General features: G+C 49.8%; 1 protein-coding gene across 5 annotated transcripts in view; it reads left to right on the forward strand.

Annotated features, from left to right (window-relative positions):
• KANK1 (KN motif and ankyrin repeat domains 1) overlaps positions 1-25,094 on the forward strand; it is a 194,586-nt gene that overhangs the window by 146,387 nt on the left and 23,105 nt on the right. For 3 of the 5 annotated variants that reach the window (XM_059411922.1, XM_059411923.1, XM_059411924.1), the window contains one exon: positions 18,008-20,665. In XM_059411922.1, coding sequence (XP_059267905.1) covers positions 18,008-20,665 — 2,658 coding nt within the window. Of the gene's footprint in view, positions 1-15,290; positions 15,468-15,698; positions 15,742-18,007; positions 20,666-25,094 lie in introns of those variants that run through there. The other 2 variants (XM_059411925.1, XM_059411926.1) reach the window with 2 other exon arrangements.

A 25,094-nucleotide genomic window follows, 5' to 3' on the forward strand; every position in this document is an offset into this window, starting at 1 on the left:
GGGGCGCAGCCCTCGTTGAGATGAGTCTGTCGGGCAGTGAGATGTGTGCACAAGTAGGGCGAGAAGAAGCTCTCCTGAGAGCCGGGGTGGAAGAGGCCACGGAAGGACGAGGGACCTTCAGGCAGAACAGATGCTCAGCTGGTCTGGGCAGACTGGGAGGGTTTCGTGTGGGAAGGTCGGGAAAAGAAAAAGGTCTGGAAAGAACAATCCAAGCAAAAGTGTGTCCTTCGCCTCCCGACCCTTCAGAGATGCCAGCTCCCTCCCCCTCCTCCTACCTTTGGGGGGGGGGTCCTGAAGGTGCAGTAAAGATGGACTGCCCACGTGGCCTTTCCCTAGGAGGTGGCATTCACACAGCAGATGACATAAACTTTATCTGTAAAATGCTGGTAATCCGGGGCGTCTGGGTGGCTCAGTGGGTTAAGCCGCTGCCTTTGGCTCAGGTCATGATCTCAGGGTCCTGGGATCCAGTCCCGCATTGGGCTCCTTGCTCAATGGGGAGCCTGCTGCTGTCTGCTTGTGCTCTGTCAAATAAATAAATAAAATTTAAAAATCAAAAAATAAATCCCAGTGATCTGAGTTTCACTCCCAGGCCGGTTATGGAATTGAAATGAGTTCACTTCTTCTTCTTCTTCTTTTTTTTTTTTTTTTTTAAGATTTTATATATTTATTTAACAGAGAGAGAGAGGGAACACAAGCAGGGGGAGTAGGAGTGGGAGAAGCAGGCTCCCTGCTGAGCGGGGAGCCCAATGCGGAACTCGATCCCAGGATCCCGGGATCATGACCCAAGCTGAAGGCAGACACTTAACAACTGAGCCACCCAGGTGCCCCTAAAATGAGTTCACTTCTGTATATGGGATCGAAGGGAGCCTCAGAGCCTCGCTGCAGTGGTGGGTCACTGAGGTCGGAGGGTGTTCGTAACCGCTGGCCGGTAGAAGAGGACGTTACTGGGGGAGGAAGGTAAGCTCAGGCTGTGTCAAGAAACCTGCATCTCACAATGTCCAAAACGTAACTCACGGTTACACTGAATGTCAGTTTTCTCTCCAGACTTGCAGACAGACCCACCCCCGTTCCCCCCACCCCAGGGAAAAGGTCTTTTTTTTTTTTTTTTTTTAAGATTTTATTTATTTATTTGACAGAGAGAGAGATCCCAAGTAGGCAGAGAGGCAGGCAGAGAGAGGGGGAAGCAGGCTCCCTGCTTAGCAGAGAACCTGATGTGTAACTTGATTCCAGGACCCTGGGATCATGACCTGAACTGAAGGCACAGGCTTAACCACTGAGCCACCCAGGCGCCCCAGGGAAAAGGTCTTGGTGCAGTACTCCCGTTCAGTTAACATCAGAACTGTGGGCTCAGAAAGGCTTGATGGCAGCCTGGAGCCCTGCAGCTGCCCCCCGGGGGTGAACACTGTTGGTGCCCTCGACCAGCCTGGTGACCAGAAGGCTTCTGTCCACGGCCTGTTCCCCTTCTCACTGCGAGTCACCCTTCCCCGCTCCTTTGCACCTGTCAGAGGCAAAGCCTTGAGTACATCCCCATCCTCCCACGTCTGGCTGGGATGCTTCTTTTGGACATAAATTAAGAGAAAGTAAAGGCAGGCAGGTGTGTCTGTCTCCAGACAGCGGAGCCTGCGTGACTGGCACTCTCCAGGCAGAAAGAGCGCCTGTCTTTAATTATTCTTCCTTCCCGACCTTTGTCCTTCTTCATCAAAGACTGGGTGTTTATTAGTATACTGTGACTTTTTCTGCTAGACCTAACCCTAATGGAAGCACACGTACAAAATTACTACCTTCAGCTGTTTCGGGAATAAGCTGTATTCTTTTTTTTTTTTTTTTTCTGTTTGTTCTTTCTTTCTTTCTTTTTTTAATAGGCTAAGCTGTGCTCTTACCTGAACACAATGTTGGTGAAATAGAAATTCAGCAGTATTCTCTTTTGCAGGATTAAGAAACCCTACATTCAGATGCTTTCCTCCATTGAGTTCTTTTTTTCTTTCTTTCTTTTTTTTTTTTTTTTTTTTAGGATTTTATTTATTTATTTGACAGAGAGAGAGAGGCACAGCGAGAAAGGGAACCCAAGGAGGGGAAGAAAGAGAAACAGGGTTCCTGCAGAGCAGGGAGCCCATCTCGGGGCTGGATCCCAGAATCCTGGGATCCTGACGTGAGCCGAAGGCAGATGCTTAACAACTGAGCCACTCAGCCGCCCCCTCCACTGAGTTCTTAAGAACAAGCCTTTGGATAATGATACCTAGTTTGAAATAAAATCACGTGACTGAGCAGTACCAGAATTTTCTCACAAGTACAGAGAAAAAACATGCTCTGTTAAAAAAGCAAATGATAAAAAAAGCCTTAGGGGATTTTTAGGTTGATGGGCATTTCCTAAAACTGATTTGTGGGGATGGATGCCACAATTGTATACAGTTACTAAAACTCATCAAACTAGTCACTCTTTTATTTATTTATTTATTTGACAGAGAGATCTCAAGCAGGCAGAGAGGCAGGCAGAGAGAGAGGGGAAAGCAGGCTCCCTGCCGAGCGGAGAGCCTGATGCGGGACTCAATCCCAGGACCCTAAGATCATGACCTGAGGCAAAGGCAGAGACCCAACCCACTGAGCCACCCAGGTGCCCCAAACAAGTCACTTTTAAAATGGGTGCATTTTATGGCATGTAAGTATCTTAATAAAGCTTTTTTTAAAGCCCTTTGTCCCCCCAAAGGGAAAAAAAGACACCTAACAAAATCTCTTACCTAAGGTAGGTATTGGTGGGTAAAATAACTTGAAATGATTTGGACCCTGTATTTCAGAGTATCTAGCACTTTGAAGCTTTGTTCTTAATTTATTATTTTTCTCTGAATCGGTTTACTTATTTGGTGGAAAACAAGCCCAAATGGGCCCCACATCGTCTTAAAATGTTTAGTCCTTGTAGCTTCACACAGAAAGTTTTGTGTCCCAGAGATAATCACCCAGCCCCCAGATCTGGGCCAGGAGGCCAGAACCAGAAGGTAAAAGGAGTGAGGTGTGTGTGCACGGCCACCAAGACGAACCAGTCAAACAAGGCAAATTCAGTGGATTCTTATAAAATTTTGCCTTTCTCCTTGCGGCTCTACCCTGCAAGGTAGGGTGACTTCGAGTCATCCCTAATCTTTGTTAATCTCTGTTTTATTGTTTAGAACGGGTTCTGCTTGTTTGCCCTGTAGACAGAGCTCTGTAAATCTCGTTCTTCTAGAATCACTTTTAGCCCGTGTTCTTAGGCTCATAGGCCAAGGGAAGAATGTACCGTTTCTTATCTGTTTCTTTCTTTCTGTTTTAGGTAATATATTTAAACCGCTAGAGGAACATATCATTCTTACCTTTTTTTTTTTTAGATTATTTATTTATTTATCTAACAGAGATCACAAGTAGGCAGAGAGGCAGGCAGAGAGGGGGAAGCAGACTCCCCGCTGAGCAGAGAGCCCGATGTGGGGCTCGATCCCAGGACCCTGGGATCATGACCTGAGCCGAAGGCAGAGGCTTTAACCCACTGAGCCACCCAGGGACCCCTCGTTTTTATATTTTTAAAGCAGAAATCAGTGGTTGCTGAAAGATGTTATCATCCTAAAACAGAATGCCCTTGTTGGAGGGGAACTTAAGTCTGTGTCTTTGAGAGTCGTATGATCGAATTTGGGTAAAAATGCATGAGAGAAGATGAAAGAAAAGAAAACAAAAGCCTGGGTCTGTGCTGTACACCCAGGAGTGTTTTTAGCCTTCAGATTACATGTTGCATTAAGGAAGAGTAAAGCAAGCAGAGGAACCCTCACCTCCAGCCCCTCCTGGGCTCAGCTGTACGACTGAGTCATCCCTTTACGCAGACAGCTGCTGAGTTACATCTCCAGATTATAACACGAAGCTTTCTCCTCTCCGGAGGCTTTGGGGAAGGGAAGAAGTGAGGGGAGAAAAACAGAAAGCATTTGTTGCTTTTCTCTGTTCTTCCTCGAATGAGCAGGTTTGCCACTGGATTTCGAGGTCGGCATTTCCGGTGTCTAAAGAAAATGAGCCCATGCTCCAAAAATCGGAAGGGGCATGGGGGCAATGTGCCTTCACCTTTTTATTTTTCTGTTAAGATCCTTGCTGGCAGTTTTGCTGGTTGGTGGATTTTGCTGTCTCTCTGGCGCCCGGAGTGTTGGAATTAAACCCCGCCGCCAGGAGGGTGCTAGTTGGTCAGGAAATTCCAAATGGGTAGAAATGAATTCTCCGCAGCAGCTCCCGGGCTCCCTGCCCTGCTCATGTGTGTTAGTCTCTTTAATGACGAGGGAAGTTTGCTGGAGGCCGGGCTTCCTGCTTGCTGAAAGTCATAGTTACTTTGTTTCTGGGGAGGTGAGTAAGAAAGCCCAAAAGAAGAAAAAAAGAGGAGAGCGTGAAGTTTGGGGGGAGGAGGGTGTGGGGGTGACATAGGAACTCAAGCTCTGTGTGTTAGGAAAAATGTTTGCTTTTATTACAAGCTGGAAAGGATACCTCGTACTCGATTTTTGGTTCACGGACCATTTCAGCTTTAACATAAAGATGTCATTGTCGTGGGAGTGAACGGTGGTACATATAGGCTAAGGTTTGCGTTTCTGAGTTTATGGTTTATTTAAGTTCCAGAATTTCCTTTTTCGTGAGGCTGAATCCATTTTTGGTCATTTGTTTTCAGCTCTGTTTTTCTAATGGGGAGCTGTTCAGTGTGCCTTGAAGCTGGCTTCTTGTTCTTGTATAAACACTATAAAACAAAATACAGGCTGTGATTTATACGGTTACTCCAGTTCCTCCCTCCCCCCAAAACAAGTGCTGCTTTATTAGAAAAGCCCTTTCTGTCCCACTGTCCCAGCTTGTGCTCCTCCACTGCTTTCCACAGAATTACCCTTAGAACTGTCACATTCCCTATTTACCCTTAGAATGGAGTGTTATTTTTTGAAGAAAGTTTTGGAAAACAGCCTTCTGTCCCCCGCTAGCTCTCGGCTGCGCATGCATGACCAGTTTGGGCTGGGTTTCAGTCGCCTCTCTCCAAATGACACCGTGAACACGAGCAAGCACTGCCTCGGTGGGTCAGGGGAGGGTCCTGACGGCAGGCTGGTGGCCGTTTCAAGACAGATTTGGGCTCGAGCGTGTCCGCACCTGACAGCAGGCAGAGCGCTGGAGGAGAGGGCCCTGCCGTGTGGGCCCTGCTGTGTGGTGTGCCTCCCTGACGCACAGTGAGCGCCTTCTGTTAAAACACAATCCATTCCGTTCCTTTCCACATCCTTCCCTCCTAGTAGCTCACCTGCAGCCTGGCGTCCGGATTCTTCCAGCAGGTCCAGAGTAGAACTGATGCTACTACAGCAAGGGTAAGCTGCTTTGGGGGCGTGGTTAGGCTGTGTTGTTGTGATGCTTCTGGAAAGGTGCTGTGGGACGAAATGAGCAGAAGAGGGGCCATGGGAGCGGTCTGCCGAGCTTTTCTGGTCTGACACCTGCCGCCATGCCCTGCCTTCTCCCCTGGGTCACACAGCGTGCAGTGCTACGACATTCTGTGGGAAATGCGTCGGAGGGTCCTAGTCTGGAAGAAACTTGTGGGAATTCCCGAGGCCCACCTCCCTTCTCATTTTATGCGTGTGTACCTGCTCTCTGCATGGCCCATCTCAGGCCCCTGCAGCCCCGTGGCTTGTCCGTGAACTTGGAAGTATCGATAGCTCCTGTTCTTGTTTTATGAAAGTTACACCTTCCCCCATCTAGGGGAGCCAGTCTGGACGGCCACGGGGTGAGGTAGTACCGCGCACGTGTGCCCAGTGTGTTCAAGCACGCTTTCCTCTCGGGACTCCTGTGGGGCTGAAAGCATGAGATGGTTCAGAAAAATTAGTGCAGACTCATGTCCCCGTATTAGAAGAGGATGTTTTGATTTGGCCATACTTTGTTGCTAAAGGTCAGGGATGTGGGTTGACTTTCGCTTTGGTTTTAGCTTACCTCCTTCCTGCGTGGCTGAGGCTGGACCCGGCCTTCCTCTCCCCCCAGGCAGCACCTCCTCACCGCATTCCCTGGGCCTGGTGAGCCCCCACAGGCACACGCACGTCCCCTGCCCGGCCCAGCCAGCCTCTCCCCCACCCATGCCCAGAGGCCCAGTCCAGCTTGGACCTCAACATTGTAGCAAGCTCATTCGCTCAACACCTCAAGCCCTGGCTTCTCAGAACTGGGGAGAAGCAGCAGGGTGGCGGGGAGGCCTTCTGGGTCACCCGGGACGCCTCACCTGACAGCGGAGGGCGATCTGCTCAAATGATAACAGGCTGCAGGCTTGGATCGAAGCAGTCCACAACCACGCTGGGCGGCACATCTGTTCTTTTCCCAATTACTCAGCTGATATACCATCCAACGTGCCAGCAGCCGGGAAGTGGCAGAACCAGGATCCAGACCCGGGCCGTCTGGCCCCAGAGTGCCGGCTCCTGTCATTACGTGTCTTCTCCCGCCATTGCCGACCAATCTCTAGATGCCTCAGTGCGGAGTTTCTCATCTCCGCGTGTAGTGAGCACAGTGTGTGCCGAGCACTCGGGGATAGGAGAAGAAATTCTACGTGATTCCTGTGCTCTCCACCCCCCTGCCCAAGACACCGTCTGGTGAGGGAAGACCCGCGCGTGCTTTGCTGGTCAGGATGTGCAGGCAGAGCGTTTCAGGGCCGAGGGAAGAGGGTGACCAGTTCCTCCGGGACAGAGCAGCTGTGGATAAGTGAAGCTTTGACGACGGGTGGGCTGCTGGGGTTGAGGCAAGACAGTGTAGTTAACCCTGACAGACGAGAAGGGACCAGAATGAGCGAGGGTGGCTGGCCTGGACAGTTGTTCGTTCCATAGGTTGGGGTGCAGGGTGGGAACGAAACTGGGCAGGTGCTGGATTCGGGCCAAATTGTCGACGATTTCCAATGCCACAGAGAGGAACGTTCATTTTTTTCTTTCTTAAGATTTTATTTATTTATTGGAGAGAGAGAGGGAGAGAGCAGCAGAGGGACAGAGAGAGGGAGAAGCAGGCTCGATCCCAGGACCCCGGGATCATGACCCTACACTTATGTGACTAAGCCACCTGGGCGCCCCAGAAAGGAGTCTTTAGACTTTATTTTCTCTCATGGGGCTCCTGGCATATCAATCGGCAACATTAATAATTGAGAAGCCTTTCATGTTTCCAGGGATACCTCAAACAAATGTAACATTCCTCGAAGCATATGTAATAGAGAAGAGAAGGGGCATCAGGCCTGGTTAAAAGGAAAAAAAAAAAAAAACGGGCTGCCTCATTTGCATATACGAGTCTTGGCCGTGCTCCCCGGTGACCAGCTGATGGCACTTCTGTCCCCCAGAAACGCTGAAGGCACAAGCAAAGGAGGCTCATTATCATCTCCATCTCTCATCCCTCATGTCTGTGCAGAGAGCCCGATGCGGGGCTCAATCCCGGGACCCTGAGATCATGACCTGAGCCGAAGGCAGAGGCTTAACCCACTGAGCCACCCAGGTGCCCCACTTTTTTTTTAAAGACTTATTTATTGGGATGTCTGGGCGGCTCAGATGGGTCCTGATCTCAAGGTCCTGGGATCGAGCCCCAAAGCAGTCTCCCTGCTCAGCTCAGAGTCTGCTTCTCTCTCCCCACTCTGGCTCTCTGTCTCTCTCTCTCTCTGCCTCATTCTCACTCTCAAATAAATAAAATCTTAAAATTTTTATTCATTTTAGAGAGAGAATGCATGAGAGTGAGCTAGGGGTAGGGCAGAGGGAGAAAGACAGTCCTCAAGCAGACTCCCCACTGAGCGCTGAGCCCAAGGCAGGGCTTGATCTCAGGACCCTGAAGTCATGACCTGAGCTGAAACCAGGAGTCGGGTGCTTAACGGACTGAGCTACGCAGGCATCCTGACCCCGTCTTTAAATAGCTGATTTGAGGTGTGCTGACATTTGAGAATAACTCATGGGCAAGCACATGTTCTCTGAGTTCTCTATGTTGTCTGCACCTCAGGCCCTTGGGGCCACCTGCAGCGAGATTCTTGTCAGGCAGGCGGACTCTGACAGGTGACTCTGGGGACAGACTGACCTGAAACGGAGCTTGTCAGAAACCAGCTTAGTGAGTGGAAGAGTTGGATTTTACCATGTACTGCTTGGGTTCTCCCAGACCCAACCCTCTATCTTTAGCCTTCGCATCCGCTAAATCAGCACCTGGGAAGGTGTGGGAAGGGTGTGGGCTGGGTGGGAGCCGCCGGGGTAGTCCGATGCCAGCTGGCCTTCCCTCCTGTGCAGACACACTTGCTGGCTGTCAGGGACAATGTTCCTGCTTCACAGACGTATTCAATCTCTGCGGTTCCCCTCCTAGAGTTTCAAGTACAGAGCCCGTTTGTCCTCTGCATCCCAGAGCGCTCGGGCCGACCCTCACCCGTGCCACACGTGTCCCTCCCGGATTAGATTTATCATGTTTTAATGAACTTCAGAAGAGGAAATCCTATCGTTTTTCTCTGCAGTGAGTCATCCACTGGTTTAAAGAAAAATATTTTCTTTTTTGACAGCATGATGAGGTCATGGAGAGAGCCCCCAAGGGCAAGTCCCGAGAGCTGATCCTGGTCCCCAGCCCAGCCCAGAGGAGCTGAGCTTGTCAAGCCTTCCCAGTAGGCCATAGGTCATCCCAAATGCAGATTCTAAGTTCTGGGGGTTTTAACATTATGGCTGGCACTTAGCCTCGAGTTGTTTTAAAACTCGACTCCGTGCAAAGGATTTGTGACCCCAGGAGAAACATTTATGGGGACTTGGAGCAATCCATGGAAAGCTATTGAAGGTGCGGAAGGGACTCTCAGTCCATCCTCCAGCATCTAGCTAGAGCAGTCCTATTAAAAATGCAGATCTGGGGCGCCTGGGTGGCTCCGTCGGTTGAGCGGCTATCTTCAGCTCAGGTCATGATCCCAGGGTCCTGGGATGGAGCCCTGTGTCAGGCCCCATGCTCAGCGGGGAGCCTGCTTCTCCCTCTCCCTGCCCCTCTGCCTTCTTGTGCTCTCTCTCTATCTTTCTGTCAAATGAATAAATAAAATCCTGTTTTTTAAATGCAGATCTGATCATTTCACTCCCTTATTTAGAACCCTTTGATAGCTTCTCAGTGCACTTAGGAGCCAAAAACCGGACTCCCAGGGCCCTGCCTGGCTGGGGTGTGGTCGCCTGTCTGCCGCAGTCCGCAGTCCGGGCGCAGTCCTCTGTTCAGTGTCTAAACAGGGCAGGTTGGGTGTAACCTAGGAGCTTCTCCCATCGCGCTCTCCCCTGCAAGCATACACCCTGCCCGGTTCCCAGCGCCCTCCTCCAATCCAGCCCAATCCCAGCACGATCCATACCCCCCGCCCCCCATCTCTGTCCAGCTCACTCCCTGGGCTTGACTTTCACCGCACTCCTCGCCGCTGGCCCTTCCTCTCTGCACCCCCTTGTCTGTCCCCTCCTGTACTTCGCACGTTCACCTACAGGCTCTCTGTCTGATTTGCTGAGCAGCCCCTAGCCGGGTTTGGCACACAGTAGGTACTTAATAAATATTTCCTGGATAAAAGAATAAAATCCTTCTTTCAGACGGGCCATTGCACCTCCCCTAGGTCAGCATGCTTTTTGTGGGGTGTGGGATTCTGGAGCCAGTATGGAAAGGGGTCGTGGTGGGAGACAGGGGAAGGTGTGGGGGGTGGCGTGCAGGTTAGTGGCTATGAGCAAAGGCTCTGACACCCAGTAGGTGCTCACTGTGTGCACGAACGGATGGGCGGGTGTGCTAACTGGGAGGGGCCACGAGCGGGTGGGAAAGGAACTCTTCGGTGATGGGAGAGCAGGAGGAAATCTCATCTGTCCTACGTCATTGTAAAGCAGAAAGAGGTCCTTTCTGTGTGTTCTGCACCGACCGGGGTTGCTTGTGGATTGCGTACGGGGAAGGTCCTTGGGTCTGAAAGTCATAGTGCTAACAGTGCCATCCGCAGAACTTTCCTGTTAAACCTGTCCGGAAGGATCTATCCCACTTCACTGTTTTCTTTGTCCCACTCTTTTGAGCCTAGAAAAGTTGATTTGCTAACGCAGTTGCTCTCATACTTTGAGTAATTGACTTCATGGGAACTTCGCTCTCTCTCTTTCATCCTCTGGTTTGCTTTCCTGCCTCTCCGCCCGAGCTCACGTGGAGTGTTTTCCACTGCTTCTAATGACGGGAGGCTTGCAACTCTGCTGCTTTTAAATATGGGAACCCGTGATAATTATGTGCTTCTCGGGGACTGACTCAGCTCTTGGGGCAAAGCCTTCATGCACCATGGGAGTGGAGACAGTGCGGTTGTGGGAATCAGCAGCGTCGTTCAGTTTCAACAGTTCAGGGGAGCATCTGGTGAAGAAAGACATTAAAAGCATGGAAGTTGTGGCCCACGGGTGTAATTATTTCTCATGGTGCCGTCACTCAGCCACTAATCGGGCCTATAGAGTGCAGCAGCGAGACCAGAAGTCATTGGATGCTCACGCATAGATAAAGAAATAATATCAAAGTTTTGTCCGTTGAAAAGTCCACCAGGACGTAGTAGTCCAGAACCCTGGGTTTTGCTCAGACTAAAGACTGCCTCAGTGGGGCAGCCTGTGTAGAAAAGTGTTTAGCATTTTCTTCCTCGAAAGTGGCATTTTATTATTATTATTTTTTTACCCTGTCCCTGGAGCTGGATGTTATGGTCCCCCTGAGAAGTGGGGGCATGGAGACTGTGGTTTCTGTGACCCATGTTCTCAACCGCTCTATGGGAAGTTTTGACTCTGCTCCCTGTCCTTGGCACAGACCGTCTCTGCCTGAGCACAGCAGACGTTCTGGACGGATAATCCGCCATTGAGGAGGGCAGGGCTGTCTGCCCACCGTGGGGTGTTCAGCGGCAACCCTGGCCTCCCTCCACGAGATGCCACTAGCTCCCCCTTCCCGTGGTGACAACCAAAAAGGTGTCCAGATATTGCCGTATGTCCCTTGTGGGGCAAAAATCACCCCCTGTGGAGAACCACCACTACTAGGCTAACCCCGTGATTCATTTACTACCATCTAGCCTCATCTCCCACCTCCCAGGGAGTGTATTTTTTTTTTTTTTTTTTTTTTTGGTCTGCTCAAACCAAGTATTGTTTGGAGAGTAAGTTTTATTTCCTTGAGAAGTGAAGATTAACCTGAAATTATTTGGGGGGGCACCTGGCCGGCTCATTCAGTAGGGCCTGCGACTCTTGATCTCAGGGTCTTGAGTTCAAGCCCCACGTTGGGCATAGTGCTTGCTTAAGAGAAAGAAGTTGGGCACCTGGGTGCCTCAGTCGGTTGAGCATTCAGCTCTTGATTTCAGCTTAGGTCCTGGTCTCGGGCTGAGAATGAGTCCCCCATGGAGGGTGGAGCCTGCTGGAGATTCTCTCTCCCTCTCTTTCTCCCCTGCTTGCACACACGCGCTCTCTCTTAAAAAAAAAAAAAAAAAAAAAAGTGATTTTCGAGATATTCGTATCTCCATTTCACTTTGCTAATGCAGATAAACTGCAAGGAAATTTGAAATTTTTCCTGAGGCCATAAATTGGGCCCCTTTCACAGAGCTCTTAAGTTTTATAGGTGGTAAATATATAAACGAAGAGTTGAATTACCATCAGTTTGTTGATTTCAGCTTCTCTCTGAACACAAGAGAATTTGCTCTGGACTTGGGACATTGTCTCTACTTAGTGTTGTTTTCATTTGGTGTTCGGTTGCCCCAAACTGCAGACCGTAGAAACCGGGTCATGAGAGAGAAGCGGGAAGAGGGTCTCTGATACCGTTGGTGTGTAGGAAGTAGGTCAGCTCAGAGATGGTGTCAACCCCAGAAGCCATGCACCTGCTGTTAGTGGCCTGTCTCCTTATGTTGATGCAACAGGATAAATTCTGGGTGATTTCCACCTCTTTGTTTCATTTTTGCCTCGTATTTTACTTGGGTTTTATCCCCATGCGCCCTGCTGCCCACTAGACTGTGAGTCTTATGAAAGTGGGGACCTTATCTCTTGTTCACACTGTGTCCCCTGCTCCTAGGACAGAGCCTGGTAAATAGTAACAGCAGATAAATGGATGGATGGACGGATGGATGGTTGGACGGATGGATGGATGAATGGACGGGCATATGGATGGATGGATGAACAGGTGGACAGATGGATGGATGGATATTATTACTACAGACTGTTTTTCTTTGTCAATATTGATTATGAGTCAAATGTACAAATAGATTTTTTATTTGGTTGGTCCTTGTGTCACACTTGAGGATGATAACATTCTCATTGGTCCTCTTGAATTTAATCTCTTGGCCTACCTTGGTTGGTCCAGTCCACACACAGTGCCAAGACAGTCTGAGTCAAGGCCTTTTTCGCCTCTAGCATGGGGCGGGGTGTGCCCCACAGGGTGACTGTAAGTGGACCAGATCCCCCTGGTCTGGGACCCGAGTCTGGTGGCCTCTTTCGTACTCAGCCACCCCCCAGCTCTTCTGAGCTCGTCTGTCCTCGGGCCGTACCAGCAGTCTCTGCCCTGGGCCTTGGCCCTTTTATTTTGTCATCACTTGCTTTCCCTTAAAAACTCAGCTCTTGGTTAACACCATTCTATTTTGATTAATTATTCACATACGAGCATATTGTTCTCGTCGATAATATGCCTTTGTAACTAACTGATCTCAATTAATGTTATGTTTAGGGTGTTTGGCATCTATTTCCCAGCAGACTATACCTCCTTTTATTTCTTATAATCCTTCCTCCTACTCTTTCCACTGAATAGGACCATTTTCTGCACCCAATTAAGCTTTTAATAAATGCTATATAATGAAGGCAGAGGCAGTGCCAGGAGCAGTCTCCACCACTGGCTTTCCAGACATTTAGAAAATTCTTGTAAACCCCAGGGGACAACCCTGTGATTCCAGAATATTTTGCTGGAAGCTGTTACTTTCAGGATTCCATTTGCAGACAAAGCCAGTGGTTCTTGGCTATATATAAACAGGCATAACCCTGTTAGTCCAAAAAAAGGTTTCAGGCAGTTAAGAGTCTCTTTATAACCCACTTAGAGATTTTTTTTAAGAAGTGTTGTTTTTATTCTTTCCTGATTATTCTTGAATTAATAAAAATTTCTGTAAAAAAAAAATTTATTGTAACATCTCCCCAGTTAATCATTTAATGTTCTTCTTCTTTTCAAGATCTGGTCTTAATTTTTTGTGGGGGAGGGGAGACGCGGAGGAGAGATTGCCTTATCCATTAGAATTCAGTGTAGATCCAAGTAACAGAGACACAACACACAGAATAGTTTCTTTCTCTTGCTTTCTCATAGATGTATAGAGGTGGCTTCCCAGGTGTAGTATAGTAGCTCTGATCTGCAGAGCTCTTAGAGATCAGGATTTTTCTAGCACATTGTCTTTCCATCCCTATGTGTGAACTCCCAGTCCGGTGAGGGAGCTAGTGTTCTAGTCGTCACATCTGCATTCCAGGCAGTAGGATGGCGGACATGACAAAGAAGAAAGGGGGCCGGAGTACTATTCCTGTGTCTTCGAAGGGAGGTTCTGGGGGGTTGCTTTATGATGTTTCTGCCTATGGTATACTAACAGTAAAAGAGGCCAGGGAAATATAGTCTTTTTATGTGCCCAACTAAACCAGGAGTCCTGTTAATTTCCAAGATGGGATCATACATACAGAGGAACATCGGGATGTCTTTTCTATGGCTGCCCCATACATCTCCCTCCTGAACAAACTTTCTTGGAGTTTATTTCAATACATTTTCCCTTGCTTTCCAGTAACTTCTTATAATCTTATAAATATTTTTTAAAAGAGAGCCATGTGTTGTAAAAATGTATAAAATATAAGAAACAACATAAAAACCATCCATGATTCCACAACCTGAAGGTAACCACTGAAACAGTTTCATGTAAAAGTTGTCTTTTACAGACAATACAGAGCAAGCAACTTCTGCCTACAGAATATTAAGATGTTCTTAAAAATTCATTATATGCTACTATATATTCAGTTATTCCTTCAGGAAACATGTTTAAACATCTCCATAGTTCCCCACATCTTATTAAGTGATGTGTATGATTGGAAAGGGAGAGCTGTGAAGGAAATATTAAAAATTAATTTTGTTGCTCTTAACATCCTTAATCAAGCACAGAGAGAAGACCTCCACAAGGGGGGAAGTTGGGAAATCCATCAGAGCCTCATAAAATGCTATATTTGTGTTACTGTACGTGAAGGTACCCCAGAAAGCAGGAGGTAAAAATGACACTGGGTGTCTTCACTTAATCGTAGAACATACAGTGGACAGTTGATTGCAGAAATGACACCTTGAGAAACCCAGGTTGCTTTATTTAGGTGCTGGGGATAGAATGTGGGTCCTGTTCTCCTTAGGATAGTCTGATTTAAGCAGCATTAGGAAATCGTCAAGCCCAACATGGTTAAATTCTAACCTTTCCTGAGTCCCAGATGTAGAAGTCCAGAGTTCGTTTGGGGGATAATTCAGCATGACCTTTTGTGAAACTTCACAAATAACTAAAGATGGGCCGGCTGCCAGTTAAGTTTCACTGAAAAATGTGATGTGCTTTGTTGTCTCCTAAACCCTGACATCAAGTTGCGCATTAAAAAAAAAAAAAAGAAAAAAATGGGGCACCTGGGTGGCTCAGTGGGTTAAGCCGCTGCCTTCGGCTCAGGTCATGATCTCAGAGTCCTGGGATCGAGTCCCGCGTCAGGCTCTCTGCTCAGCGGAGAGCCTGCTTCCCTCTCTCTCACTCTCTGGCTGCCTCTCCGTCTACTTGTGATTTCTCTCTGTCAGATTAGTAAATAAAATCTTTAAAAAAATAAATAAAGAAAAGAAAAAGAAAAAAAGCATTTTGAAGAGAAATAGATAAAACAAAAATTAACCTTTTCTACAGAAAATGGGCAAAATAACTATGTTAAGAAATACACAGGAAAATCTTGGGGTTATGCCAAAATATTGATATTTCTCCTAAAGGGTGAGAGCTGAGTGACTTTTTTTCATTCTTTCAATGGCCTGGAGGTGATTTTTTTTTTTTTTTAATTAACATAAGCATGGAATACTTTTGTAGCTGGAAAAAGGTGGGGTGTTTCAAAGAACTTATTAGCAAGGGCAAAGGCTTGGTTGGGATTAAGACTTAAGGCATAGCTGCTTGTAGCTGGTGAGGCGCCAAGCGCCGGGAAACGTACCCGCAGCGCCCCCGGACCAACGGGGACTTCGGGGCGCTTGGAGAACCTGCTGGGGACAGTGGCCCTATTGTGCCTGGAACTTCCTCAGGTGACCGAGGGCGGGAGCACACACCCTCCCCTTTGGAAGTGACGGGTCCCGCGGACACAGAGCCTCTGTGTGGAGGTGTTTAAGCCGCCGGCCGCATGTGTGCGCCTGGCCGCCACCGGCCCGAAGAACACACGGTTTCGCCAGATCCCGGTTTCCTGTTTCCATTAAGAGAGCGGGGAGTGCCGAGCCGCTGCGGGCGCCGGGGGTGGCGTCCCCGGAGCCGCCGGGAGACTTCATTGGTGAGACCTGGGCCTATGGTGTTCGCGCGTGGCCCGGCGAAGTGTGCACGAACGCTGAACCTCCTTTCCTTATGGGGTGAAGACCGACGGAGGGCGTCCGAGGCGGGGCCGGGCCCGGTGCGAGCCGGCGGGTGAGCGGGCGGCGGGGCGGGGGGCGCTGCGGCGGGCGCGGGGCTGGGAGCGGGCCGGACGGCGGGGCCGGCGCCGGGTGTCTGCGCCGCGGGCGGGAGGTCTGGGCGGCGGGGAGCGGAGCCCTGCGGGCGCCCGGGATCGGGTGAGCTACCGACGGGATCGGGGACAGGAGCGCTGAGCTGCCGGCGGCCATCGGGCGGGTGGGGAGCGGAGCGCGGCCGGCGCCCCCGCGGACAGGGCTTTTCGGGCGCCGGTGGGGGTGCGGCCGGCTGCGACCCGGCCCGTGGGGAGCGCAGCGCCGCGGGCGCCCCCCTCCCCTGGAGGTGCCCGGCGCGGGGTGGAGCGCAGCAGGCGCCGGGGAGGGGGTGGGTGGCCGCCTGCCAGCGGGGCGCAGCGCGGGGCGGGGAAGGGGCTGGTCCCTGGGCTGAGCCCCCTGTGGCCTGGAGGAGCCACAGCCCAATTTTAGAATCGCCGGCTCCCGGCTCCTGCCCGCCCGATCCGCCTGCGTTTGCTTGACACCCGAGCCCGCAGCTTCTCTCTGCTTGTGGAATTCAGACAGCCCCGGGAACAGGTCGGGCTGCATATTTGGAGTGAGCACGTTGTCCGTGCGGAGTTTAAAAAGGCAAGAAAGAGGGAAGGAGAGACGCGCTCCGGTAGCATGAGCACAAGTTTCCAGGCGCCGGCTCAGCATCAGCTCACCCTTCCGTAGGTGAGAACGTGGTGAAGGCTGAGCACCTTGTTCCAGGGGAATTCTCTTTCCATGTTTTAGAAATGAAATCGACGGCCTGGGTGCGGACAGCGAGAACAGTTTAATATTGTTTTAAATCAGGGCACGAAGAATACACAACTCTGTTGCCTGGCAGTCTTTTTGTACTTTTCTTTCCAACTTTTCCGAGGAAAGAAGGCAAATGCGAGGCGAACGGTTTGCTCAGAGCATTCACGCGGTCAGGTGGAAATGCTCAGCAGGGTTTGGACTGGGAAGGGCAGGCAGGAAACCCACAGTGCTGGAAGGTCTTGACAAGCGGGGTGGGTTTTTATACCCAGGATAGAAGCAGGGGTACAAATGGCTTGCATTTTCACTCATTGCTTTCGGGTACTTGGCATAACTCAAAGAATGCAGAGCTTGTTATGATGATTTTGAGGAAAACACATTACTTAATCCTACAATTTAAACAAACAAAAACGGCCTTGCTTTTCAACTTGAAATGCACAGCTCAGGTCACTAGCAAGGTCTGTGCCTTGAAAAAGTTCTTGCGTTTCCTTTTCTAAATGTTTGGTTTAGCCAGAAGTAGCATTTACTGAATTGCCCACAGGGATCCAGTGTGTGGAGTATAGGTTTGCTTTTATTTTCATTCTCTTTTGCATCTGTTTGGATATGTTAAAATGCAAAACAGGGTATTCCTGGAGTATGGAACGGTATGTCCAAAAGAAGTCAAAGAGGAGGAATTGGGGCAAGGTTTTGGTGGCGGTGGTGGTTTTAAAAGGGAAGACACAAAACAGAGTTGAAGTCTGTTCTCCGACTGTGTTCCTGCGTCAGTCATCCGGCCCCTGGGTCCTGGCTCTCTCAGTGAGGGCTGGCTCAAGGCAAACTGTGATCTTCTGGAGGTGGTCGGGCACCAGGGCTGCCCTTGGCCGCCCTTTAGAAAGGCTGCAAAGCCCGCCTAAGAGTGATTGCTGTGAGGACTCTTGTCCCAGGCTTCCTGGATCTGTGCTGATTTGGTCTGTTCTTCCAGCTTTGCACTTTTGGTGCCTCCGTGTTCACTTTATAAAAATAAGAGTCTTCAGGACTGCTCTCTAGACTTCAGCGGACTGTAGGCAACAAAAGAGATGATCCCCTCGAAATGCGTTCAAGTCTTTCCAATACATTCTTTTCAAAAATAAAGTGTTTAGTGAGGACTTGATATATGCTTGGCTCTTTAAAAACCACTGTCTCATTACATTCTTCTAACAACCTTATGAGGTAAATACTTGTATTTCCATTTTTACTCGGGGAGAAACTGAAGTTCCAAGGGGTTTATTAACGTATTCACCCAGCTGTTAAGTTGTAGATCCAGGATTAGAACAGAAAGACGTCTGTCAACTCCTAAGTCATAGTGGTCTGCTACACCGCACCATACACAAATACTAGTGGTTTGGTTTGGTTTTATTAAAGATTTTATTTATTTATTTATTTATTTGACAGAGAGACACAGCAAGAGAGGGAACACAAGCAGGGGCGTGGGAGAGGGAGAAGCAGGCTTCTCACGGAGCAGGGAGCCTGATGCGGGACTCGATCCCAGGACCCCGGGATCATGACCTGAGCCGAAGGCAGTCGCTTAATGACTGAGGCACCCAAGCGCCCCCCAATTGTAGCTTTTATAAACAAGTATATTATATGGCATTATAATATTCTCTTCTCGCTCTCCTAGGGAAAGCAGAGGGTGTTCTGAATGGAAATCATGACAAGGAACAGAAAGATCCTTATTTTGTGGAGACCCCCTACGGTTATCAACTAGACTTAGATTTCCTCAAGTACGTGGATGACATACAGAAAGGAAACACCATCAAGAAACTGAACATCCAGAAGAGGCGGAAGCCATCTGTGCCATGCCCCGACAGCAGGACCGCGCCGGGCCAGCAGGGTGTGTGGACTTCCACTGAATCCCTCTCCTCCTCCAACAGTGATGACAACAAGCAGTGCCCCCCCTTCCTCCTCGCCAGAAGCCAAGTGACATCGACACCAACCCCAAGGCCCCCTGCCCCTCTGGAGACCTCGCCCACTTCTCTGACCGTCCCAGAGAGTCGGCAGCTGCCTCCCCCCTCACCACAGCTCCCAAAGCACAACCTTCATGTCACCAAGACCCTGATGGAGACCCGGAGAAGACTGGAACAGGAGAGAGTCACCATGCAGGTGGCGCCTGGTGAGTTCCGCAGGCCCAGGCTGGCCAGTTTTGGAGGCCTGGGCTCCACGGGCTCCCTGTCCTCCTTCCTGGGTTCTGGAAACCACAATCCCACCGTGCACCCACTTCAGAACGGATACCAAGGCAACGGGGACTACGGTGGCTATGTCCCAGCTGCTGCCACCACGTCATCCATGGGGAGCTCCGTCCGCCACAGCCCCCTGAGCTCAGGGATCTCCACTCCAGTGACCAACGTGAGCCCCGTGCACCTGCAGCACATCCGCGAGCAGATGGCCATCGCCCTGAAACGCCTGAAGGAGCTCGAGGAGCAGGTGCGAACCATCCCTGTGCTCCAGGTCAAGATCTCCGTCCTACAAGAGGAGAAGCGGCAGCTGGCCTCGCAGCTGAAAAACCAGAGAGCTCCAGCACAGAATGACATCGGTGGCATAAGGCCACGGTCCTACAGTGCTGGGAACGCGTCCCAGCTGGAGGAGCTGTCCCGGGCCCGGCGGGGTGGCGGGGAGCTGTACATAGACGACGAGGAGGAGATGGCGAGCGTGGAGCAGAGCGCGCACAGCATCCGGGAGTTCCGGCAGCTCGCGGCGGACATGCGCGCCCTGGAGCAGAAGATCCGTGACAGCGGCGGCGAGGGGTCCCCGGGGCCCCGGGAGGGCAGCGAGTACCGCTCCGTGGCCGTGGGAGGTGACGAGCGCATGGACCACGTGGTCGTGTACCGCAGGGGTCCCGGGACCTGTCGGGATGCCGCTGTGGGGACGGTCGCGGAGACGAGGAGCTGCGGGGTCGGCGTGACAGAGGCCATGCTGGGGGTGACCACGGAGGCCGACAAAGAAATTGAGCTGCAGCAGCAGACCATAGAGGCCCTGAAGGAGAAGATCTACCGCCTGGAAGTCCAGCTCAGAGAAACCACCCATGACCGCGAGATGACGAAACTCAAGCAGGAGCTGCAGGCCGCCGGCTCGAGGAAGAAGGTGGACAAGGCGGTGATGGCCCAGCCGCTTGTGTGCAGCAAGATGGTGGAGGCCGTGGTGCCCACGAGGGACCAGATGGCTGGCCGGCACGTGGATGTGGCCGACGCGGGCGTGGGGACCTCCGTGCAGACGTGGAGCGTGGCGGTCTCCTGCCAGCCCGCTTGTGAGACCAGAGCCACGGGGCCGGAGCTGCCCATGCATCGGTGGGTCATCAAGGAACGGGTGGAGACGCGGGACCAGGGTGCCGGGAGGTTGGTGGAGATGAACGACCAGAGCGTGGGGGTAGAGATCAGCGTCTGCGAAACAGGCAGCAACACGGAGGAGTCTGTGAACGACCTCTCGCTCCTCAAGACCAACCTGCATCTCAAGGAGGTGCGATCGATCGGCTGCGGAGATTGCTCCATTGACGTGACCGTCTGCCCCCCGAAGGAGTGCACATCCCGGGGCTTGAGCACAGAAACTGTGCCCCAGGTGGAGGCCGCTGTCATGGCGGTGCCTGCGACCACAAGCCGGCACACCAGTACGGTCTGGGAGCAGGTGGACCAGTCCACCAACACCGAGATGGCCACCCTTGTGGACTCCTGCACCAACACCTCCCTCAGCACTTTGGACAAGCAGACCAGCACCCAGACCGTGGAGACACGGACCGTGGCCATCGGAGAAGGTCGTGTTAAGGATGTCAACTCCTCCACCAAGATGCGGTCCATTGGAGTGGGAACGGTGCTCTCCGGCAGCTCTGAGTTTGACAGGCCATCAGCTGTGAAGACCAAAGAGTCAGGCGTGGGGCAGATAAATATTCAGGACAACTACCTGGTTGGTCTCAAGATGAGGACCATAGCTTGTGGTCCTCCCCAGTTGACACTGGGACTGGCAGCCAGCAGGAGGAGTGTAGGTGTTGGGGATGAGCCTGTTGGAGAGTCTGCAGAGGACCCCCAGCCCCAGGCTCCTTCTGGAACGATGAACGGCTTGGATCACTACATCGAGCGTGTCCAGAAGTTGCTGGCGGAGCAGCAGAAGCTGCTGGCTGAGAACTACAGTGAACTGGCGGAAGCTTTCGGGGAGCCGCACTCCCAGATGGGCTCTCTGAACTCACAGCTCATCAGCGCGCTGTCCTCCATCAACTCCGTCATGAAGTCGGCAAGCGCAGAGGAGCTGAGGAGCTCCGAGCTGCCAAAAATGAGTCTGGGTCAAGTCACAGGTAGGTGGCGTTCCGGGGGACCTGGGGATGAGGAAGGGCGGGGATAACGTACTTCAAGGGGGTGTGGATTTTTGTCACCCGCTTGAATCATTTTTTGGAACCCGGAGGAAGGCTCAGAATGGTCGTGAGTAGAATGAACACCAGGAGTCACAACTCGCCAGGAGCTCTGCTGATGCCCTCTGTCTGAGGGTTTCACGGGGCTCAGGCTGAGGACGGTGGCTGGGAGCAGAAAAGCAGGCTCAGGCTGGCTGGCCTAGGGGCTGCCTCCCGGGGCTGCTGGTTTGCTACGATGTCTTCTAGTTACGCATTTACTCATTTTACGCAGGACAGCGGCCAAAGGTCCCACAGTGTTTGTAACCATAGTGACCAGTCCGTGCTCAGTAAAAATAACAGGCATGAAGTGTTCTTAATTAAAACCTTGACGGAGGCAGAGAGATTGCATTAATTCCTTTATTAATTGAGCAAATAACGATTCTGTTGCTGCTCTTTTCTAAGCCCAGGTCTAGGCTTCTGTCCTCACGATGCTTACATTCCGGTTGAGGACACTGTGTGTCAGGGGGTGACTCGTGCCCTGTAGAAAAGAACTCCAGTTACAGGGAGTGAGTGTTGATGGTCGGGGGTGGCGGCGACTGGAGATGGGGGGCGGGGGGTGTCCGGAAAGGCCTCTCTGATAAGGGCCTCCGGAGCCAGAGAAGGGACCTTCTCCAGAGAAGGGTCGATTGTGACAGGTGCTTAAGGTGTTGTCTTTCTCATCCTTTCCATATTGCGATTCCTGCTCACCACCACTTTTTCTTAAACTGAAACTTACTGAGAAATCACCCTGGAAGATTTTATGACCTATAATATTTCCCTGCGAGCCTCGTTAACATGCCTTCCCTTTCACGTGTCTCTAGCGGTCCTCGTGTCCTCCTCGGACAGGGCTCTGTTCCCGGCTCCCCAGCTCGCGAACCTGTATGACCTGGAGAGGAAATACCACCCCCCTTTACGGTTCACTTGTAAAGTGGGGATTCGAAGGGCACCCATCCTGTGAGGTGGTCAGGAGAGCCCTTTGTTGTCCTAGGTGGTGTCGCTAGTAGTATGTCCCGTGGGGCTTCTTAGGTTGGCAAGCTAAAGTGTAGTTGAGGTTTGGGAAGCTACCAAAACACGCCCTCCGCTCTGACCAGGTGCTGCAGGTAAAATGAATTCAGGTAAACGCTTCAGGTGATTTGATGAGTGCACACTGAATTTAATTGGTTGTGAAAATATGCAGTATGGACTAAATTGTGAGTAAACCAGTGACAAATTTTTACATTTCTTGTTTCCCTTTACAGTCAAAAGGGGAGTGGTTAAAACAGACTGAAATTGATTCTTTTTCTGTCTTCCCACGTGTCCACTTCCAAACCTGAAATCATATTTGTTTTTCGTCAGCGTTCTGTGGGACAGATAGTTTATTGTCGAAGAAAAACCCGACCATGACAATGACAGTGAATGGGTGAGGGGCTTCTGCCTTTTAGAGTCCAGTCTAGTTAAGTGTACAGAGGGGTCATTTTAGAGTAAATAGGATAAAAATGACATGTGGACTGAAGCAAATCTTAAGTAATCATAGGTCTGTTTCCACTTCTTTTTAAAAATTCTGAGGTCAGATGTGAAGTCAAAATAAAACTCTTAAATATCCCCAGACACAGTTGGTGCAGTGGGGCATCCGTTCTAAGAACATTCTCCTGCCAGCTTCCTCCCTCCTCCCCAAACGGGGGTTTCCGTTTCACATTCCTGCCAAAAATATTTAGCTGTACCCTTGCGGTCGTCTGCCTGACACCCTGAGCGTCAGGAACAGGGGAAGGTTTTGCCTGGCTGTACGATGGTGCGTGTTGGTCCCTTTCCAGTCGCAATGACATCGCAGACATCCCTGTGTAAATCTGACCCTGCAAATGAATGCCTAATTAATCAGCTCAGGTGGAGGAGACCTGCAGCATTCAAACAGAAGTAGACATCATTTTTTTTTAAGATTTTATTTATTTATTTGAGAGAGGGAGAGAGTTGAGAGCATGAGTAGGGTGAGGGGCAGAGGGAAAAGCAGGCTTCCCGCTGAGCAGGGAGCCCAGTGCGGGGCTCAGTCCCGGGACTCTGAGACCATGACCTGAGAAGGCAGACGCTTAATTGACCGAACCAACCAGACACCCCAAAAGTATAAATGTTTTTAATAGCACTTCTGTGGTTACGGTGGCCGCTCCCTCTCAGAGCACCATTTTAAAGTTTTTCTGTCATCACATCACATTTGTATTCTAATGTCCTAATGCAGAAGGAGTTAGATGAGGGCGAAGCATTAAACTTTCATTACTTAGTGTTTGCTTTCGTTAGTGTTTGCTCTATGGACCGAAAACTGAAGTAGCTTGATATGGTGCAGATTTTCAACACTGGGAAAGTGTTGGAAGTGTGGGAAAGTGTGTCAGGTTGCCCTGGGACTTACTGCGGGGTCCAAATGATGTGGAATATTGTTCACACCCAGTCTAGAATACGTTTCTGTACCAAAAGGCATGTACAGCGTAGACATTTTCTCCCCCAAATGAAATGATGTGAAATTGGAGTTTGACCTCACCAAAAGAGCATATAAGTGATCACTTACAGGAATCTGGTACTGATTTTTTTTTTTTTTTTTTCTAAAGCTAGGTTTGGGCTCTGAAGCCAGACCTTCTGGGTTCAGGTTCTTTCTGTGCCCTAGGACAAGATGTCTTTGTTTCCTTCCCGGGGTCGAAGTGAACATTTAGTGGGTCGCTGTGAGTAAAGCATTTGTAGTAGTCTACAGCCCCGAGCGTAGATGCTCAGTAAATGCTGGCTGTCATTGCTGTCACTGTTTTTACTACTTCCAGAAATGGAAATGTAGGTACAGAACAAATTGCCAAGCAAAATTGCGCAAATGGTCTCATGTTTTTCATCCAAATGTTTATCTTCATTGTTCTGGCTGACCCCTTTTCCCTTCATTTATTATGCCTCCCCAACTAAGACTTTTATCAAGATAAAGAAAGATATCAGTACAAATGGGAAAACACAAAAGAAGTAGAATAAATTTTCAATTCTGAGTCATCCAGAGTCTGTATAAAAGCTAAAAACAAAGCCTAAATTGAATTATGCATTTGTGCCCAATCCAGAGACTTCTCGGTTTTTCTAGATTGGACGTTTAAGGGCATCCTTTTTTTTTTTTTTTAATTTTATTTATTTCTTTGACAGACAGAGATCACAAGTAGGCAGATAAGCAGGCAGAGAGAGAGATAAGAGGAAGCAGTCTCCGCGCTGAGCAGAGAGCCCAATGCGGGGCTCGATCCCAGAACCCTGGGATCATAACCCGAGCTGAAGGCAGAGGCTTTAAGCCAATGAGCCACCCAGGTGCCCCTAGGGCATCCCTTTTTAAATTTTTTTTTTTCAAGTGGGCTCCACACTTGGGATGCCTGGGTGGCTCAGTCAGTTAAGTATCTTACTCTTGATCTCAGCTCAGGATCGTGAGCTCAGGCTCTGTACACACCGGGCCCCACGCTAGGTGTGAACTGTACTTTAAAAAAAAATCAGAAGCTTAACTGACTGAGCCCCTGGGCTCCCCAAAATGTCCCTTTTTCATGGGCAAAAGAGCATTCTTTTTTTGTAGCACCATAATGCCTAACACACCTCCTTCAATTTCTTAAAATAATAACTAGGATATGTGCTTATAACAAATTAATGGTTCTGAGAGCTTTTAAACAGTCAAAGACTCCCTCATGCTCTCTTGGGACAACCCTTTGTGTGTTTGGTGGGTACAAGTGTGTGTGTGTCTCTATATTTTAGAGATGTAATTTTTTTTTTAACAAAAGTTGAATCTTGCATGTTCTATCTGTGTATTTTTCACATAAAAGATCACAGACTTTGTTCTAGGATTCAAGAGACCTAGTCATCATTTTGCCACAGCTGAATTTGTTGATGACCAAAGATAGTCTGTAGTTTTTTCCCTCAGTGTTCCTTTTTTAAAATTTTAATTCCAGTATGATTTACATACAAGTGTTATATTAGTTTTAGGTTCTGAACATTACTCAGGCTCAGTGTATTTTTAGTTTCCGTCACATATTTCACCCACACACACACCCCACCTCCTCTCTGGTAACCATTGGTTTTCTATATTTAAGAGTCTGGTTTTTGTCTGTCTCTTGTTTTCTTTGTTCATTTGTTTTGTTTCTTAAATTTCCACATGTGAGTAAGGTCATACAGTATTTGTGTTTCTGTGACTGACTTATTTCACTTAGCATGATACACTCTAGCTCCAGCCATGTTGTTACAAATGGCAAAATTTCATTCTTTTTGTGGCTGAGTAATAATCCCAGAGGATATACGTACCACGTCTTCTTTACTCATTCATTGGTCAAGGGACACTTGGGCTGCTTCCGTAATTTGGCTTTCGTTGGTAATGCTGCAACAAACATCAGGGTGC

The sequence above is a fragment of the Mustela nigripes genome, chromosome 9 (genome assembly GCF_022355385.1).
Source record: "Mustela nigripes isolate SB6536 chromosome 9, MUSNIG.SB6536, whole genome shotgun sequence".
Taxonomy (NCBI): Eukaryota; Metazoa; Chordata; class Mammalia; order Carnivora; family Mustelidae; genus Mustela; species Mustela nigripes.